Source organism: Mustela lutreola, chromosome 7 (assembly GCF_030435805.1).
Source record: "Mustela lutreola isolate mMusLut2 chromosome 7, mMusLut2.pri, whole genome shotgun sequence".
NCBI classification, from domain to species: domain Eukaryota; kingdom Metazoa; phylum Chordata; class Mammalia; order Carnivora; family Mustelidae; genus Mustela; species Mustela lutreola.
In genome coordinates this window covers 34,879,476-34,898,628 of record NC_081296.1, presented here as the reverse complement: position 1 = coordinate 34,898,628, position 19,153 = coordinate 34,879,476, and the positions used below count along the sequence as shown (strand labels likewise).

General features: G+C 39.5%; 1 protein-coding gene across 4 annotated transcripts in view; it reads left to right on the top strand.

Annotated features, from left to right (window-relative positions):
• The window catches only part of SCAPER (S-phase cyclin A associated protein in the ER), a 521,195-nt gene that overhangs the window by 339,751 nt on the left and 162,291 nt on the right, over nucleotides 1-19,153 (top strand). For all 4 annotated transcript variants that reach the window (XM_059180289.1, XM_059180288.1, XM_059180286.1 and 1 more), the window contains one exon: nucleotides 8,378-8,493. In XM_059180289.1, coding sequence (XP_059036272.1) covers nucleotides 8,378-8,493 — 116 coding nt within the window. The remainder of the gene's footprint in view (nucleotides 1-8,377; nucleotides 8,494-19,153) is intronic.

Here is a 19,153-nt window from a genome sequence, read left to right as displayed (position 1 = left end):
CTCATCATGTTAGCTTCTTTTAAGCTAACACTAACAGGTGAAGATAGTAGAGGAATGAAGATGTCCTTTCGGTGTTAGCAAAATTTTCCATGTGGGAAAAATAACCATAAAAAAATGTACTCCAGGATCTCCTCATCTCTATAAATTGGGCTATTGAGTTCTAAATGTATGGACTTGCCTGAAACCTGCTTGTGTTGTCTCTAAACAGGGCCCAAGGTACCACCAGATGCTCAGAACAAATCTAGCCTATCCTGCTAATGAACAGGCAAACAGTTTTCCCCATCTGCCACCTCTGTCTAAAAGGCTAGGAAGGCCTTCCTCTGTGATCACAAAGAACATAATTAGCGTCTGTAGAGAAGTCAAGTACAAAGGCCACCAGCCTTTGTAGGCCACCAAAGATTAACAGCTGCCTCTTCTTTGATTGGGAGAGGCAATAACAGTTACTCTAGTTAATAATTGAATGGATTCCCAGGCCATGTAATTCAGATTGAAGCTGTCATTTTTTGCTGGCCTTCAGCTAAGCTGGGTTATTAGAATGGAGCCACTAATCCTATTAGTCACTTGTCATTCTCAGAGTCAGCGAGAGCAGAGGAAGGCAGAGCTATTAAGGTGTTATGCCAGGTACGTTAAGTAAAGCCACACATTTCCTCTGTAGGGGTAGTTTTTCCTCACTCAAATCAGAACTCCGTTTTCACATGTCTGAATATAGAGTGTTTGGATAAGGAGTAAAGGGAAAAAGGAAAGGTTACCTTTCTAGATGAGATATTATCTGTCATTAAACAAACTTTGCTCGGTGCAAAGTGAGCAGCGCTAGAAGTCAGTGTGGTGGCCTCAGAGAGGAAGAGGAAAGGGGAGACTCTCTGCATCCTTTGAGGTTGTGGATTGTTGTGTGAATGTGATTTCCATTTTGTCTTTGCTCATAATGCCATGTGCTTAAGAAGGTGGGTTTCTTCCTCAATTTTAGCATTTGGGCAGCTCATCATTGAGCCAGATTGATTTTCCCTTTCTGTCTGCCTGAGGTGAAAATGTCATAGGCTATCATGGGATCGTTTCATCCACGTTATGTGTGGAGAGGAGGAAAAGCTATTCATCTGCACTGCGTGAAGGAATTTCCTCCTTTCTCATGGGCCTGGGTGTTGTATTTGCCTCTAAGAGCTGACAAGGCATTTTTTGCCCTCTGAGAGAAGTCTTTTCCATTGTTCATCCCTTCGTTCAGTCTCTCATCCCACAGGTATTCACCGCGCCTGTTCTTTTGTTGTTGTTGTTAGAGAGAGAGAGAGAGAGAGCGAGCAAACACAGGCAGACAGAGTGGCAGGCTAGAGGCAGAGGGAGAAGCAGGCTCCTGCCAAGCAAGGAGCCCGATGTGGGACTCGATCCCAGGACGTTGGGATCATGACCTGAGCCGAAGGCAGCCACTTAACCAACTGAGCCACCCAGGCGTCCCTCACCGCGCCTGTTCTAAGCTAGAACTGGGGCCAAGGAGGTGAGCCAGCTGTCACACTTACGGGGCTTACAGATGGAAGGGGGTCCTGAGGTAGGGCAGAGATGACAGGATGAAGACAAGTTGATACTGGAGATGAAGGAGAAGTTAGGAAGATCCTAAACAGGGTTGCCATCGGGCTGAGTTCTATGGAAGAGAATCCTGAAATGGCTTGTTGCATGTGCAGCGCTGAAGTCCATATAACCAGAAACCACCATGACTCCAGAAGGAGATGTGTGAGATTTTTCTTATTTCACAGTTGGTTTTGCTTTTTGGTTTATCTCCTTGAATAGCTGCAAGTGATAAATTAAAACTTCAGTTTTCGATAATACATTAGTAAGAATTTGGCTTTGAATGGCTTTTATCTTCCTGCCACTGGCATACTTCTTCCTGCTTCATGTTAGAGCCTATATCTTACGTTTCTCAAGAGGTCACGTCCATGTTGTTGGCACTGCATAAAAGGCTTTGGGTTTTGTTTTGTTTTTAAAACGTAGATGTATACATTAAAATGGTCTGCTTTTACTCATTCCTTTTCCCCTCCACTTGTGCAATGTTGACCCAGTTCTCTCCCATTGTGGAAAAGTCTACAAGAACAGCCGTGGTGCTGCTTTATTTCCCTGTGGACAGATTGCATCAGTTGGTCCATCTGCTTGGCTTGAGGTATAACATACTGTGTTTCTGAACTAAGAGATATCAATATATCAAGGCTTTACATTGAAATGGCTGTACCTTCCCTGAATGGCTATTAAGGAGGCTCAGTCTCGAAAAACTGAATTTTATTCTTTGGTCATGAAGCTCACTTATAATGAAAAACGATTCTACAAGGCATACACATAACAAGTGCAGGATTTTAACCTGCAGAGAAGTTATTGACTGTATTTTCACTGTCAAATCATGTCCAAGTACCCTTATCTACCTTCTTTCTTAAAACTGTCACTCACAACCATTGAGCACTCACTGAGTGCAATCCCCTCTGCTCAGTGTCGAAGCTGTGGTGAAGCAGACAAGGTCCCTAACCTCAGGAAGCTCTGAGTTTAGTGGGCAATACAAAGATAAAATGCTGGAGGATCATCCACCTGGGAAGGTGGAACAGTAGATGCAGCACAGAGGCATGAAAGAGAAAATGGGCCTGGTTGGGAATTTGGTTGAAGGAGAGGCAGGAGCATGGGAGGGAAGAAGGCTATTAATGGGGCATCAGATTCTGAAGATTTGTGCTAAGGAATTTGAGCCTCCTGCAGATAGTGAAGAAGAATTTATTCAAGTGTTTTAAGCAAAAAAGTAGCATGATTACATTTACTCTGGAGATTATTATCCTCATTGCACATATAGGCATCCAGAGTAGGACAACTCGAAAGGGAATCCCCAGTCCAGTGCTGGGCCACTGTCACTACAACAGGGTGAAATAAATACGCAAATCAAGAGTAAGTTTTAGTAAATTGGCAGAATAACTTTTGTCTGTTGTCTCTAATACTTTAAAATGTGGTTTCTTATTTTGTACATTTTTTCCCTCATTTGTTCAGTATTATTTTTGTATTGTATTTCACAAAAGTATTGGTCTATAGTGGAGTAAAAATCAAAGGAAGGAAAGGAAAGGAATAACTTTTATCTTAGGATACTTGGGAAATACTACTCCAGAGAATAGGCTTGTTTGGGCTGAGCCCAGATCCAAAGATACTAGTTAGGTAATTGCTGCAGTACCTCTAGCAGGAGAGCTTGAAAGTCTGAACTGACATGATAGGAGTAGGCAAGAGTTGAGAGCTCCAACAGAAATGGAATAATCAGAATTTAGAGGCTGAATCAGTGTGAAAGCTGAGAAAGAGGGAAAAGTCTAGAAGGGCAAATATTCTTTTTGGACTCTTGCCCTATGCTTTACTTTGAGCTTTTCCATCCCTGCTTCACAGAGATGTTGCATTTATTTTTTAAGGTGGTTGTGCATTTTTGACATTATTAAATATTTTATCTATAATTCCTACTTCTTTTCTTCACTTTTAAATTTTATTTTATTTTTTTTCAGTGTTCTAAGATTCATTGTTTATGTACCACATCCAGTGCTCCATGCAATACATACCCTACTCCTTTTGAGTATAAGAAAAAAGGAGGTGTTTGTATGTGTTTACTTCCCTATCTTGACTCAGTGGTTCTCTGCTGTACTCCGTATGCTTTATATGTTTTCATGGTACCAGATGCAATAGAAACATTGCTGGCAGGATGACCATTCACTACCAAATTAAATCCAGAAAATATTCACGCAAACTATATTATCTCATTTATATGAAGTTCTACAAGAGACAAAACTAACCTGTATTTTGTTTCTTTTTTTACCTTTTGATCCTCTTCACCCATCCCACTTTCCGCACACCCCAACCTCTGCAACCACTGATCTGTTCTCTGTATCTGTGAGTTAATGTTGTTGTTTGTTAAGATTCCATATGTTTTTCTCTGCCTGACTTATTTCCCTTAGCATAATGCTCTCAAGGTTTACCCATTTGTCACAAATGGCAAAATTTTATTCTTTTTGTGACTAAGTAATAGTCTGTGTATCTATATACCACATCTGTAGAGGTTTTACTTATCATTGGACACTTAGTTTGCCCCCACATCTTGTTTATTATAAACAATGCTGCAGGGAACAGAGGGGTGTATATAGCTTTTCAAATTAGTGTTTTGATTTGCTTCAGATGAATACTCAGAAGTGGAATTTCTGGATCATATGGTCCTTATATTTTTAATTTTTTGAGGAACCTATATACAGTTTTCCATAGTGCTGTACCAATTTATATTCCCACCTGAAGTGCGTAAGGATTCCCTTTTCTCCCCATCCTCCCCAGCACTAGTTCTTCTGTCTTCCCTCCCCCTTCCCCTCCCTCCCCCTTACCTTCTTCCCAGGCTTCTTCTTTCCTTCCGTCTTCCCTCTCTCCCTCTTTCCTTCCTGCCTGCCCTCTCTTCCTCTCTCTCTCTTTCTTTCTTTCTTTCTTTCATAATACCATTCTAACAGGTGTGAGATGTATCTCGTTGTGATTTTGATTTTCATTTCCCTGATGATTCATGATGTTAATTGAACATCTTTTCAAGTACCTCTCAGTCATCTGTATGTCTTTTAAAAAATGTATATTTATCTCTTCCCATTTTTTTAATCAGATTGTTTGTGGTTCTTACTGTTGAGTTGTATGAGTTCTTTATATGTTTTACCAGAAATGTGACTTGCAAATATTTTCTCCCATTCGGTAGATAGTCTTTTCATTTTGTCAATGGTTTCCTTTGCTGCACAGAAGCTTTTTAGTGTAATGTAGTCCCACTTATTTATTTTTGCTTTTGGTGTGTCATCTATGGTACTGTAAATCAAATCTGTAGTTGCTTCAAGAAGAGGGGAGCAACTGTAAAAGTGGCATGAGGGAACTTTCTAAGGTGATGGAAGTGTTTGGGTTTTTTTTTTTTTTTTTAAAGATTTTATGTATTTATTTGACAGAGAGAGATCACAAGTAAGCAGAGAGGCAGGCAGAGAGAGAGGAAGGGAAGCAGGCTCCCTGCCGAGCAGAGAGCTCAATGCAGGACTCGATCCCAGGACCCTGAGATCATGACCTGAGCTGAAGGTAGCGGCATAACCTACTGAGTCACCCAGGCGCCCCAGTGTTTGGGTCTTGATAAGCATCTCAAATTTATTTGAATGGTATGCTTAAGATCTGAGCCTTTCATGCAATTGTAAAGTGTGCCTCAATTTAAAAAACTACTCAGTAAACATAAGGTGTTCGATCCCACTAATTATCAGGGAAAGGCAAATAAAAACCTCAATGAAATGCCATCACACACCATTAGCATGACTGAAGTGTAAAAAAAAACTGATAAAATCAATTTTGGTGTGAATGTAGAATAACTGAAATTATCACTGCACTGTATTGTGTACACAAATTGTTCCAAATGCCTTAGAAAGCTGTTTGGCCATAGCTAGTAAAATTGAACATGTATATATACTGTGTGACCCAGGAATTCCACTTTTAAGCATAAGTGCAGCACAACTGCATGTCACATTTGCACAAATACTTGTACCAAAATGTTTAAAACAGCATCTTCCAGAGTCTGAAAGTGGAAACAACCCAAATGTCAGTTAGCAGTGAAACATTTAAGTAAGCTGAGTAAGATAATAAGATAGTAATCATCTTCAGCCTATAATGTTAAAAGTGAAATTAATGTGGGAGGAGGGAAAAAAGACACTAGAATAAAGTAAATTCTTCTGTTAAAAAAAATAAGTTGAGGTATATAATCAGACAGAGGAATATTATATTCTAACAAGGAAAAAATGAATGAAATATTGGTATAGACAGCAGTAAGGATAACTTAGGGGAAAAAATGAGCAAGAAAAGCTAGATTCTATGGAATATGTAAAGTATGATTACATTTTTATAGAACTGAAAAGACAAAGGGAGTCTGTGATTCTTTACATTTGGGGAAGAAGGAGAGAGACTTCATGTGATGGGTATCGAAGATATGGGATATTATAAAGATTCATTTTTTATTTTGGAGTTGTTACAGGGTATGTTCAGTTTGTCATACCGCATCTAGCTACACAGTTATGATTAGTGCCGTTTTCTTTGTGTTATGTGCTAATACAAATTTTTAAAAAATATTTATTATTTGAGAGAGGGAGTGAGTGGTAGGAGGGGCCTGCGGGAGAGAGAGAAAGAAACTCTAGCAGACTCCTCATTGGGCTTGGAACCCTAGGCTGGGCTTGATTTCAAGACCTGAGATCATGACCTGAGCCAAAACCAAGAGTTCAGACATCTGACTCTTGGTTTTAGCTGGGTTCATGATCTCAGGGTCCTGAGATTGAGCCCCATGTTGGGCTCCATGCTTAGCATGGAGTCTACTTATCCATCTCCCCCCACACACACACCTCTTCTCCACCTGCTCATGCTCACACTCTCTCTCAAATAAATAAAGTAAATAAAATCTTCAAAATTTATTACCATTTTCTAATCACACTGACATCCTAGCATAAGAAGAAAGAATGGTAATAGCATTATGGTTGCATATTACTGAATACATCTGGGTTTTTCAATTTTTTAATTGTTAGTTTTATTGCAAAGAAAATTATCTGTCCTCAAAATATGAGTTCCTGTCTAGGATTCACAATAAACCTATTATAGTCTCAAACTGTATTTTATTGTGCATGTAGTAGGTAATTGAATGACTAAGGCACTATACCACCAGAGTCTAGACCTATACTAGAGCCAGTCAGTAATCAGTAGTCCATATCAAGCAGAGCGCTGTGCTTAGAACATCAGAAGAATCAGGCAAACATGTTTGACAGAGCCTGTGTATAATTCATATCCCTCCCCTCCGTATCCCCCCCAAAAAATACTTAAGTATGTCAAAGATATTTCAAGGCTTCATGAATTGTAAAATACTATTAGAAGAAACATAAGGTGATGATATAATAAGGGGGTTGTGCATTTTTGTGCTGGGGCTGCCGTAACAAAGTATCACAGACTCCAGCGACTTAAACAATAGAAATGTATTTTCTTACAATTCTGGAGGCTAGAATTCCGAGATCAAGATGTTAGCAAGTTTGGTTTTTCCTGAGGTCAGTTTCTCCTTGGTTTATAAATAGCAGGTTTCTCTCTGCCTCACACAGCCTTCTCTCTATGCTCTTGGATCTCTGGTGTCTTTTCCTCCTCCTAGAAGGATACCAGTCATTCGGATTAGGGCCCTACCCTAACAGTCTCATTTTAACTAAATCGCTTCTTTAAAGACCTCCTCAAAACAGTCACATGCTGAGGTACTAGGGGTTGGACTTAAACCTAAGAATTTGGGGGCAGGGGGACAGACACAATGTAGCCCATCACAGGTTGCTAGCCTACTTTTTTCGGAATATGATGCAGTGATTCTGTGTGTGCGTTAAAAACCAGTACAGTGGGGCGCCTGGGTGGTTCAGTGGGTTAAGCCTCTGTATTCAGCTCAGGTCATGATCTCAGAGTCCTGGCATCAAGTCCCGCATCAGGCTCTCTGCTTTGCAAGGAGCCTGCTCCCTCCCACCTACCCCCCCCCCCCCGCCATCTGCCTGCCTCTCTGCCTACTTGTGATCTCTCTCCATCAAGTAAATAAATAAAATCTTTAAAAAAACAACAACAACAACAACAACAGTACAGTGGACCATAGAATGGCTCTGGCCTCTCCCCATGCCACAGGAATGCAAAGAACCCAGAGATGGTCCCTTCATGAGATTTGTAAACAATCCAGAAATTATTTACAGAAAGAAAGAATCATAGGTTGAGTTCTAAAATGGTAACTTAATATCCTCCCTAAAATAGCTGAAGTGGTGAATAAAGACATGTGGATGGTTAGATATTAGATTATCTTCTGCAACTGAAAAGGAATAGGACAGGAAGTTTTTATGGCAGTCCATTTGTCTTGTTAGGTGGGAATTAACATGACAAAATGATGTGGTCCTTTAAAGTATTGCTAAAAATTCTGTGTGAAAAGATTTTGTCCTCTGCTTAGAGTGCTCAATCTTTCCCTTTTCTTTGGCCTGCTTCAAAGCCTCAACTTTCCCAGAAAAGCCTGTGCTGACCCTTTCTCCAATCTGTAGTCGGTTCCCCATTATTCTTATAGAGCACCTTTCCTTTTTCTTTAAGGTACTTATCATAATTGAAATTATTTTATTTATGGTTTTTGACTGGTGTTGCTCTCATCCACTAAATTTTAAGCTTCATGGAGGACAGCGATTCTGTCTTATGTGTTCACCAGTTTTGACCTACTGTTCCTAGCACTGGGTAAACATTCAATAAATATTTGCAGAATAATGGAACCAACACAATGTTTGACACTACCACTAAATATTTTATTTGGTGATAATTTTATGTCTGGGAAATTGGGCTGATTTCTGTTTGTTTTTCTGTCTAGAATGTAGCAGATCAGATTGCATTTCAAGTTGCTGGTGGATTAACAGCCCTTGAACACATTCTTCAAGTAGTAGTCCCAACCACAAATGTGAACACAGCTTCACGAATTCCTCCTAAGTAAGTATAGTTTTTTAATCTGTCTTTCACGTTTCATTTGTGAGTCATTTCTGCCCTATGGTTTCCATATGGAGGACCATAAGAAAATTGTATATGTATTCAGGCTTGCATAGCAAAAGCTTACACCCCCCCCATTAGGGAGAAAAACAGAGGAGCTCAACTTCACTTACAAAACTCAAATCGAGCCAAAAAAGCCTTAGAAAGGAAATCTCTTTGGTCTGTGACCTTCTTGAATCCTAAAACAAGGAGACTGGATGAACTCCTGGGCAGCTGTACTGCTTACATAAATTGCATGGAGCTGAATAGTAGTAACAGAAGGGTTACTTTCTGCGTTGGGTACTAGAAGAGGTAAGTACATTAACAAAAGCCTGAGCTGTGAAATTTGAAGAAATCCCTAACTAACGGAAGAGCAGTCTGAAGCCAAGACTGCCGTAGTGGAGAGTCCCAGCCAAATAGCTGGGGACTGAACTGCAGTTTGGTCTTTAACTGCAAACTGCTCTTTGTCATAAGAATCCTGTGTAAGATTTCCACCCAAGATCTGCTTTCCCCTTCTCTTCAGTCACTCGGTGAGCCCTGGCCACCTGGGATATAGTAGCAGACAGCTTTATTTCAGAAGTATTACATTCCAGAGACATAGCATACACAATTCCTGGATATTTTGCGGAGACTCTTATTTAGAGTTTAAGTGAGTTTTGATAAAAGTTCACTTATATCACTGAGAAAACCTAAATATTTAGTTAGCCCAACATAAGTGAGTACTTTATTTGTCCACTGGATACTATAGAAAAGAAATTCCAAGAATATGTTATCTTTCCTCTTGAGAGACATTTTGGCAAAATAAAAAGAGCACTGGCTTTGGAGTCGGATGAACCTGGATTCTGTTTTACTTCTGTTGGTTCCTAGCTGGGAGAATTTGGGCAAGTGCCTTATTCTTGTTGCATCAGTTTCCTTTAAACAGGGGTCATCATATTCACCTCTACTGTGGGGATCAAGTGAAATACATGTGAGAGTTCTTTTTATATAAATCTGAGCTGACGGTTTCTAGGTGATAGTCTTGCCTCTGCCTTAAGACAGTTTTGTCTTTTTGAAATGAGACATTTCTAAGTACAAACTGTTTGATGCCGAAGTTACTTTGAGTTCCTTTGCTCTGCTGACAAAGTGCAGATTAATAAAAGAAGGTATAGATAGCCTTTGAGTCAGGTTCTAACCCGGGAGAGTTGGTGTTCCTCTTCAAAATGAAATTTATTGACAGTATGCTGTTGAGCATGTTGTCATCACTCAGTGTTTGTTAATTGACTGGGAGAGAGAGGGGAAGGAAAAGAATGAAACAATAAATTTGAGGTAAGAAAGGAACTGGCTTTTGACTCTTTGGGACAGTGCTTCGATAACTGTTAATCATTCATACTGTTCATCTTAAAAGTACCTGCAGCTTCTTGTTTTGTTTTGTTCTGCTTTCTTTGTTTGTTTGTTTTCTGGTAGGTTTCCGCACGCATGACACTGAGTTCCCTGGCTGGTAAGCCAAACTACATGCCTGTTTCACAAAAGCTACTTTTGTCATTGTGGCAAAAAGCATGCTCTGGTATTTACCTGTACCATCATTTAGGGAACAGAAGAGATTTCCATGGTTCCTAAGAAGACCTAAGCAAGAATTAGCACACCAACGTTGGCAAGGAGCCCTGGAATCCGGGGAGTCCAGGCCGGCTGACCACAGTGCCAGGACTGAGAGTTTGTTTCTTCATCTCACCTTAGACCAATAGATTTGTGTGTTCAGCCAGGCACTGCTTGAGGAGTGGGGCTCCACTCGGGTCATTGGGCATCAAGCAGCAGCTCTAAGATTCTCTTCTCCTGAGCATTGATCAAGATCATGACTCTACTTTCTAAGTTAGCCTCATTTCTCGGAGCTAACAGATTAAGACTATGAGAGTATTATGCTGCTTACTCAGAAAGGGGCAGGAGACATGCCCCAGCTCTGTGAGAATTAGTATAGACTCAGAGCACTCTGGTAGGCATGAGCAGTGGCTTAACGTAAAGTGTTCTTTCTTATATTCCTTCCAGTTACCGTTGTACACAACCCCTCGCCCCCTGCCCTGCTCCTTAGACTTCCATAGTCCCTGGGGACTTCCTTTGCTCTCAGCCTGTCCAAGCCCTCCCCTTCTGACCCTGATGAGCTCCCATCCCTCTTACCCAGAGAGGCTGGGTTTGTTGTTGTTTTTTGATTTGTTTGTTTGTTTGTTTTTTACTATCCTGCATTAATTTTTCTCAATAATAAACAGCAGAGGTTTTGAGAAGTGTCAGTCATTATCAGGAAATATTCACCGTGTGGCTCATCGAGACAGTTACTATATGGCTCACCTGTGATTGGAGACCTAGCATTTCACTGCCCCTGCAGCCCTGCAGCCCTGAGCTCTGACAGTGGAGAGACCAGCTCCCTGCTTCTCCTTTCTCACCACCCTGCCTCGTTTCCTTTTTGTTCTATGTAGTACCTTAGCAGTTTCCCTATAATTCTTGCTGTGTAACTTACTGGGAGTGAATATTTGCTTCCAGCAGATTTTTTTTAAATGTAAAATTGAGAATTATACCCACTTCTGAAAATTTAAGTTTGTGAAACCTTTCTGAAATCGTTGGTGGGTTGTTTTGCCTTTGTTAGAACCAGAAAAGCCCATATAACTGCTTGAATCCTTGAATTCTTGAGAGGACTTTATTAAGATGTGATATTCCAAAATCAACCTTCTTAACAAATGTGCTCCAATAAAATTGTTTTTGGTGCCAAGAAAGATCAGCCTGAAACAAGGTGATTTTCATTTCCTGTGGTATATACTTTGGAGAAGCCTCCTATTAATGTACTGCTAACTTAAATTGCAGAAGACAAGTACAAAAGAATGAATAAATATTCTAGCCTTTTTTTTTTTTTTTTTTTTTTTGGTTTAGGCTAATAATAGTTGTTTAACTTAGCTTTTAATATTTGAAAATAAATGTTGGTCTGTCATTTTCTTGGGGCATAGAGAATGCCCTGGGTGATGTAAATAAGAAAATAGATCTGCTGTGACCAAAGCTTTGTGTTGTGTTTTTATCATATATTTACAGAGCAGCAATGATACTAGAAGGGAGAGTTGGCACCCAGTGGCACTCCACATCTCCAGACCATTTCGGGCAGCAATAGATGGTTACCTGCAAACCTTTGGGGCCATGAAAAGCAATCAGTGGGCTAAATCTTCCCAGGTTGCCTCTTACTTACTTGGTATCCTTAGTTCTTGATACTCACAGACAACAAAGGGGCCAAATGGTTAACTCACCAAGCCACTCTAGGTTTTCAATTGGAGTACTCACCAGGCCGCCATTTCTTCTCTGTCAGCCTTGCTTGTCTTCCTTCTTTGTCCCTCTGGACCCAATTTTTTTTTAATATAAAAGTAGTCTCATCGATACGAACCAATGCAGACTGCATAGCACAGAAGAAAATACACAGGTTCTGGAGTCACGTCTGAGCTTAGATTCTCTGCTTTTCACTTATTAGTTATATGACCTTGGGCCAAGTTGTGTGTTCTCACGGAGCCTCGGTTAAGCAGTAACACTACCCTGTGGTGTAGGACTTGTTAGCTGTTGTGAGAATTCAAAGTACGTGTGCCACAAAAACACTTAACTCATATTGGTGGGTTTTGTTTTAGTTGTTATGAGGTGGACTTTGCATGACCCTACTTAATTACTGAGCTTTAAGTCCCTCACTCTGTGTCACTTTGGCCTCTAAAGAGCTGTAATATACTCATTTTACTTGGGCATTTGTTTTTTTGTCTTAGGCCCAGTCTTCATCCTGGTCAGTTTTAGCCTCACCTGTCAAGATCGTTTTTGGATTCTGACTTGACCTCTAACTTAGTGTCTTTTTCTTAAACTTTGTGCCAGACCTAAAGTTGATCTGTAGAATACCTGCGTCTTCGTCTAAATCACTGATGCCCCAAATATTAGGAAGTAGTTCCATTTAGCATCTTATTAATGTGCTGTCTTGCCAAGTATTCCATCTGTTGTACTGTCATCTCCCCATCTCTGTACAGACAGACTGTAATTTCTTGGTACTGGAAACCATAGTAAATGTATTACTTTTATTATTATAAAAACATTATTACTATTTATTATAAATCACCATGGCATCTTAATAAATATCATTTGGATATGTGAATAAATTCTTTTCCCCATACATGGAAATAAAGCAGTAAAAGAACCCACTGCATTAAATATTTGACTCTGTGGACTTAGCCAAATAGGGGCCTCTTGATATTGACCACTCTCTTAGCTAGACTTTAAGTTTTCTTAATTCTGTCTTTAAATTTCTGTGTACTTGTAATTATGTCAAGTATCTGTACTGCTACTTATTCAAAAAGCCAAATGGGAATGCTAGAACTGAATTCTTGGTCATCCTTATCACAGTTTTAGAACCAGGGCATGTCAGTATATATAAGATTGTCCCCATTTTAATCTTTGTTGAAAAACAGATCCTTCGGACTGCTGTGTTCTTTATGAAGTTTACCTATTTATTCAGATCAAACAAATTAAGTTGCTTATTTGCTTCTTCATAGTATAGACCTTTTCCTCTAATAAACCAGTCTTTCTCAGGTAAAACAGTAGTCACTGAATATAATAATAAAAGGGAATGAATTTAGAAGGATACGAGGTGGAGTTTTGCTTCCTAAGAAGATCATTTATAAGATATCACAAATTTATTCTCCTAAGTGTAAAATAAAATGAAACCCACTTGGCAGTATTGCATTTACCAGATCCTTTCTATTGGTGAGGAGACAGACCTTAATTAACATTACCGAGTGTGTCCTCTTGCCAGACACTCTTCCACCTGTATTACCTTGTTCACTCCTCACAGTCACTAGCAGCCATGCCTATGGCCCACTACCAGAATGAGGGTTGGCAGCAATCATATTTGGACCATGACTGCAACCTGAAAGAGCCATGATATCCCTCTTGAAAGCATGTTTATTCATTCCCAATGGCAAAGAGAGCATTCAGAATTGCTTTCCCATGATTACTGAGGTTTTGTCCCTAAAGGCTTCTGTTCCCTTTCTTGGTCTTGTTATTCATAATAGAGACTAGTAGAGTTCATCTTATAATGGCAAAGAGATATCCCGTTGTGTTCCAGAAGCAGGTGAATGATCTAGGGCTTCCAATCCTAATAACCAGGAGAAAAACTATTTTCTTGGCAGTCCCCTTAGGGGCAGTTGTATGCATGTGTGGACATGGGAACGGAATTGCCACATCTAGGAGCCATTCAAAACAGACCCTGTCCACAGGGAACTTAGGGTCATAGACAGTGAGATGGATTAAACTTCAAATATCGTTAGTAGTAGCCTGCTGTGTACCTTTGCACGGCTGGCACTCTGGTGGTATACACTAACTAGTCATAAAAGTACTGTTTTGCTAAATATCCAGTATCTGTAAACGTAGTTTCCTGAAATGCCCCCCCTCGTGTGTACTATAGCTTACTTCTTATTCTGGTCTCTTGACTCACTTGTCTGTTCTTTTGGGGGCTTATTTACTTTACATTTTGGTGGGAGTGGGTAGTTGTTTTATTTTGTTAAATTTGTTACATCTTTGCCTTTCTCTTCAATTTGCAACACAGTCCAGACCCCGTTCATCCAATTTTACCAGGAGTTTCCCTCCTTATTATCCTTTCATCTCTCTTGCTGCTTTGTCACATTCACTTCATATTTGTCGGCTCCTTGTTTTTCTGGGTGTTGTGAATACCACCTGTTCTAAACATTGCACCCAGGCCTCTTCTTAGCAGCTCATCTTATGCCATGCGATGCCTCCCTCAGTGGCCATACCTGGTTAAACCAAAAGTGGACATTTGAATTCAGCAGCCAATCTATAGACCAGCCAACAATATCAGACTTAAAAAAAGTTAAACTGAGCCAGTCAGGCTTCTCTCAGGAATTTTCAGTTGGAAAGTTGTATAGCTCCAACTCATTTTTTTCTAGTGTATTTGAATTTGAAAAATCATGTAGAGTAACTTCTGGGATGGCCATTACAGGGCTCTCAGTTTAGCAGGGCCAACAAAAGGCCATTTGGGAAAAAGGGAGAACAGAACTGTTTCAGGAGAGAGAAGGGAGATGGAAATGAGAGTGGGTCCAGTCTACAGAGCTGGCATTGTTCCTGCCCTCCTGAGGTCTAGGAGTTCATATTCTCCTGGATTCGTGGGAAGTTCCCAGTAACCTTATAGCAAATGCCTCTTTTTACTTGAAATATTCTTAGTGAATTTCTGTCCCTTCAAACCAAAAGAGCCTAATACTTTTAAATAAAAAATGGTAAAGGTTTTTTCAAGATTTATTTATTTATTTGGGAAAGAGAGTGTGTGCTCGCACCCAAGCTTGAGGGGAGGGGCAGTGGGAGAGTGAGAGAGAGAACCCTCCAGCAGACTCCTAGAGTCTGAGTGAGGAGCCTGACACAGGGCTAGATCCCAGGACCCTGAGATCATGACCTGAGCTGAAATCAAGAGACGCTTAACCGACTGAGCCACCCAGTCGCCCCAATATTGAAGATTTCTTAAACTCTTGATTGGCTTGAAAATACTTGACTGTGTTATAGAACCTTCCTTGTGACTTCCTTTGTTTTTCTAAAACAAAGAATCAAATCAATAATGAATGAATGAATGAATGGCCACAGTATAAAGTAGAAATAGAGAGAAAGCACGCTCTGCAGGTTCTCTAGGGTATAGTTCGTTGTGAACATTAAATGTTTCTACAGGCTGAACTTCCCTTTTCTCTACTAACCCTAACTTGGAGAATCTGTGTAGAAAATAATGTAGATTAAACTTGCTATTATCCCTGGTTTCTAAGGCAAACACACTTAAGTAATATACTCTAGAGTATGGAGCTTATCTTCAGAATCAAAGATAAGAGAATGTATTATGTATTGGTCTTTAAGAACAAATAACAGTACTGCTCATATTTTTTTTTATAGCTCTTAAGTGTTAACTTTCTTGGTGACCCTTGGGTCCCTGGTTGGTTACCTCAGCATTAACTTGATAATTAGGACTTAGTTTGAATCCCAGTAACATTGTCTTATATTTATAAACAACTGAAATATCTATTTCTTTAGACCCTCCTCTCTCAAACTGGATCATAATGGGCCATATTCCAACTTTTTAATAAAGATAACTTTGTTCTTGAGAAACTCAATCATTTCACCAGTTATTTTCTGAAATTGGAAACCAGTTGCCAGTTGAGATGATGAGGCTGCAGTGTTCAGAAGGTGAGAAGATTGCACGAGCAGCTATCCTGCCCCCGCTCAAGTCCTGGCAGTGTGATGCAGCTCAGAATGTTAATCCTGTGCTCCAAGATAAAGCTTCATTACACTTTTAAGAACAGAATAATATGCCTTTAAGGGCACAGTTTCAATTGCTAGGAGAGGGAACATTTGTAAAAGACAATTTGTTCTCCATTAGTTAAGTCATTTTATAATATGTAACAGAAGAACTAAAAGCACTGGCTTGTATCTTTTCAGGGCAACCTTTCTTGGGATTGCAGTTTTGTTTCTCTCAGGGGAAACCAAGCAGTATGTCCATATTATTCGACATCTACCCCAGAGCATGGCATACTCAAGCAGGTGATGCAAACTTCGGAGCATTGCATCGTCTCTTCTTCTCTCTCTCTCTCTCTCTCTCTCTCTCATCCACTAAGAAATGTAAGACTTCATTCTGGAGGGGATGGTGATTTTACCAAAATTGCATCTTTAGGTGCTGGATTCACATTTTCTAATAAAATTAGCAGTTTCAAAATTTTGTTTTCATAGTTCAGTCTACATTAAGGCTTTTGCTTCCTAAGTAGAAAGCTCTCAAGTAATGTTTTGTCAAACATTTTTGGTTACCTATCTACTCAAGAAAATCTTTAACTAGACTATCAATGTTAAATCACTCCTGGGACAGTACTCACAACTTATCTGAGGCTCTGTTTTCTTTACACTATTACCTTCTCCTGAATTATTTTCACCAAGTCTAGCTATTGATTCAGTTCAATTGCTTTACTGAAAATCAAGATGCATATGGATAGTTCTCTGCACTGGCATTTGAGTTAAGGTAAATACAAATCTCTCACCTTTCAAAATGATGTATTCTAGCAAAGATGATGGTAAAGTTAATTTCTACTAAGTGAATCCAATTTTCTTATTAATTTTCTTCAAGTCAACGATGAATTTCTATGGGCAAAGTGTCAAAGCATTAAACAATCAGTGGGGAGTTGTAGTCAAGTCCTTTGGTGTTCTAGACAGTGTAACACAGCAGTCTTGTTGAAAACACGCTTCAGCACTTTCAGAATGATAAATTATGTAGCACTTTCCTAACTTTGCAACTCTCTTGTCACCTTCTGTGGCTTGAATTCTTGAAAAACACCTACAGAGGATGAAGATTATATCATATTTTACAAATACTACCACAGTCTAACTTGTATCTTAGGTGAAAATTCATTTCTATAAACGTAGTCACCTTCCCACTTGGTTTGTTTTGGAACTCAAGCCAGAAATACCTGTATATCGAATTAGAAAAGAGGGAATATAATGCACTAACAGATTAAAGTCAACTGGGACTTGGTGTAAGAGCATTAGGGTTCAGATACCAGCATTGCCAGTACTTGGTGTGAGACCTGTCTCTTAAAACCTTACTAGCTGTAGTATTTTTCATCTAGGAAATGGGGGAAAGATGCCTATCTTACAGGGTCACTGTGATAATGAAATGCTAATATGTATAAAGGGGCTTTGTGAATTGCCATGCTTTAGCACAGGACACCAGTGGCATTTGGGGCAGAATGCAGGATTGTCCTGCCCACTGCAAGGTATGTGACATTCTTTGGATCATTAAATGACGTTAAACACCCATTAGATACATGTGTTCACAGTTGTTTTCAAAACCAAATATGTCATTACACATTTCTATGTTTCACCTAAAGAATTTATATAATCCCGATTGTGAACTATGTGCTGGGCAGTAGAGTTGTAGAAATAAATAAGACATTGTCCATATCCTCGGGAGGCTCACTTGTGTTAGGGGGTGAGCTGAACAGGGAATGATGTAATTCAGTACAGTGTGCTAAGTAAAACTGTAGAAGTATGCACTAAGTACATAAATAGCACAAAGGATAGAGTAATTAACTGCCAGAGGAGGACACCTGAAGGTGATAACATGTGAACTCAGTTTTTAAAAAGATTCAGAGTTTGCCAAATTAACAAATCCTCATAAGTGAGCTGAGAGCACAGCATGTGCAAGATCATGGAGGCCTGAAATAATAGGATGTGCTTAGGGAGCTATAAACATTTGGTATTATTAGACCAAAAATGTCCTAATGTCATTAGAATAATATCAGAAGTATCTAGGTATGAGCAAATTGGGCAAATGGCAATTCTGTGAAGAGTAATATGTATTTATTCCTTATTTCTTTCACATTTGGGGGAGAAAAAAGTCATAATCAGTTTTATTCACTCATCTATTAATTGCTGCTACTATCTTACCAAATACAAAGAGGAATTCAGTCATTTAACACACTTTTATTGCCAGCTACTTGGCACTTGCTTTATCCACATGGCTAGAAGGTGAACAAGAGAGGGAGAACTTTTGGAAAGGAGTACTCTAACCCCCTGCAAAACACTTGGCATTTTCAGAAATACAAGAGCAGTAAAGCTGCTTTATAAATACATTAGACTTATTTAACAGTCTTTGGCATATCTTCACCAATATTATCACTTGTATACATGAAGAAACTGAGGCTTAAAAAGACTAAATGATTTATCATCAATCCTCAAATGGGCAGCCAGAAATGAGCATCCTGGTCTGGTGTCCATTTTTCTATACCTTATTGCCTTATTGTTTCTGCTACGTGAACACTTAGCTCTCACTATTTTAATAAAAATAAAGCACCATTTCATTGATATCTTAGAAAAAATTACTGTCATTATTCCTGTGAGTTGCTGGAGGTTTTTTTGTTGTTATTGTTACATGTTTGTTCTTTAGCTTTTGACTTTTGGTAGGGAAGATGTTGTTTGATAGGTTTGGGATTTTTAATTTAGGAGTTTTGGTGGTTGTTGGTGTAGGTATAGGAAATGCTTGCGGAATCATTTTCCCCACCTAGGAGTCAAAGAGGGACAAGAGGAACTGATCTAACAGAAATTGGGAAACAGTAACCAAAACCACTTAAAGCGATATGTATGTATAAGAGTAAATGCTCAGGAAAGATCTAGCAATGAAGTTGAAAAAAGAAACCTAACATTTCTTTGTTTCCTTAAACACCCTTTTCAGAACTTAAATCAGGTGGCACACATGGAGTAAATTTCTCATAGTGTTTACTTGCCATCAGTAACTGATAGAGATATTCTGAAGTTGGAAACCACATGCTACCTCCTGTGTCCACTACATGATAGCCCTCAGGAAGTGTTAATAAGATGGTATTTGTGGGTGCCTGAGTGGCTCAGTGGATTAAGCCGCTGCTTTTGGCTCAGATCATGATCTCAGGGTCCTGGGATCGAGCCCCACATCAGGCTCTCTGCTCAGCGGGGAGCCTGTTTCCCCCTCTCTCTCTCTCTCTCTCTGCCTTCCTCTCTGCCTACTTGTGATCTCTCTCTCTGTCAAATAAATAAATAAAATCTTAAAAAAAAAAAAAAAAAGATGGTATTTGCCACT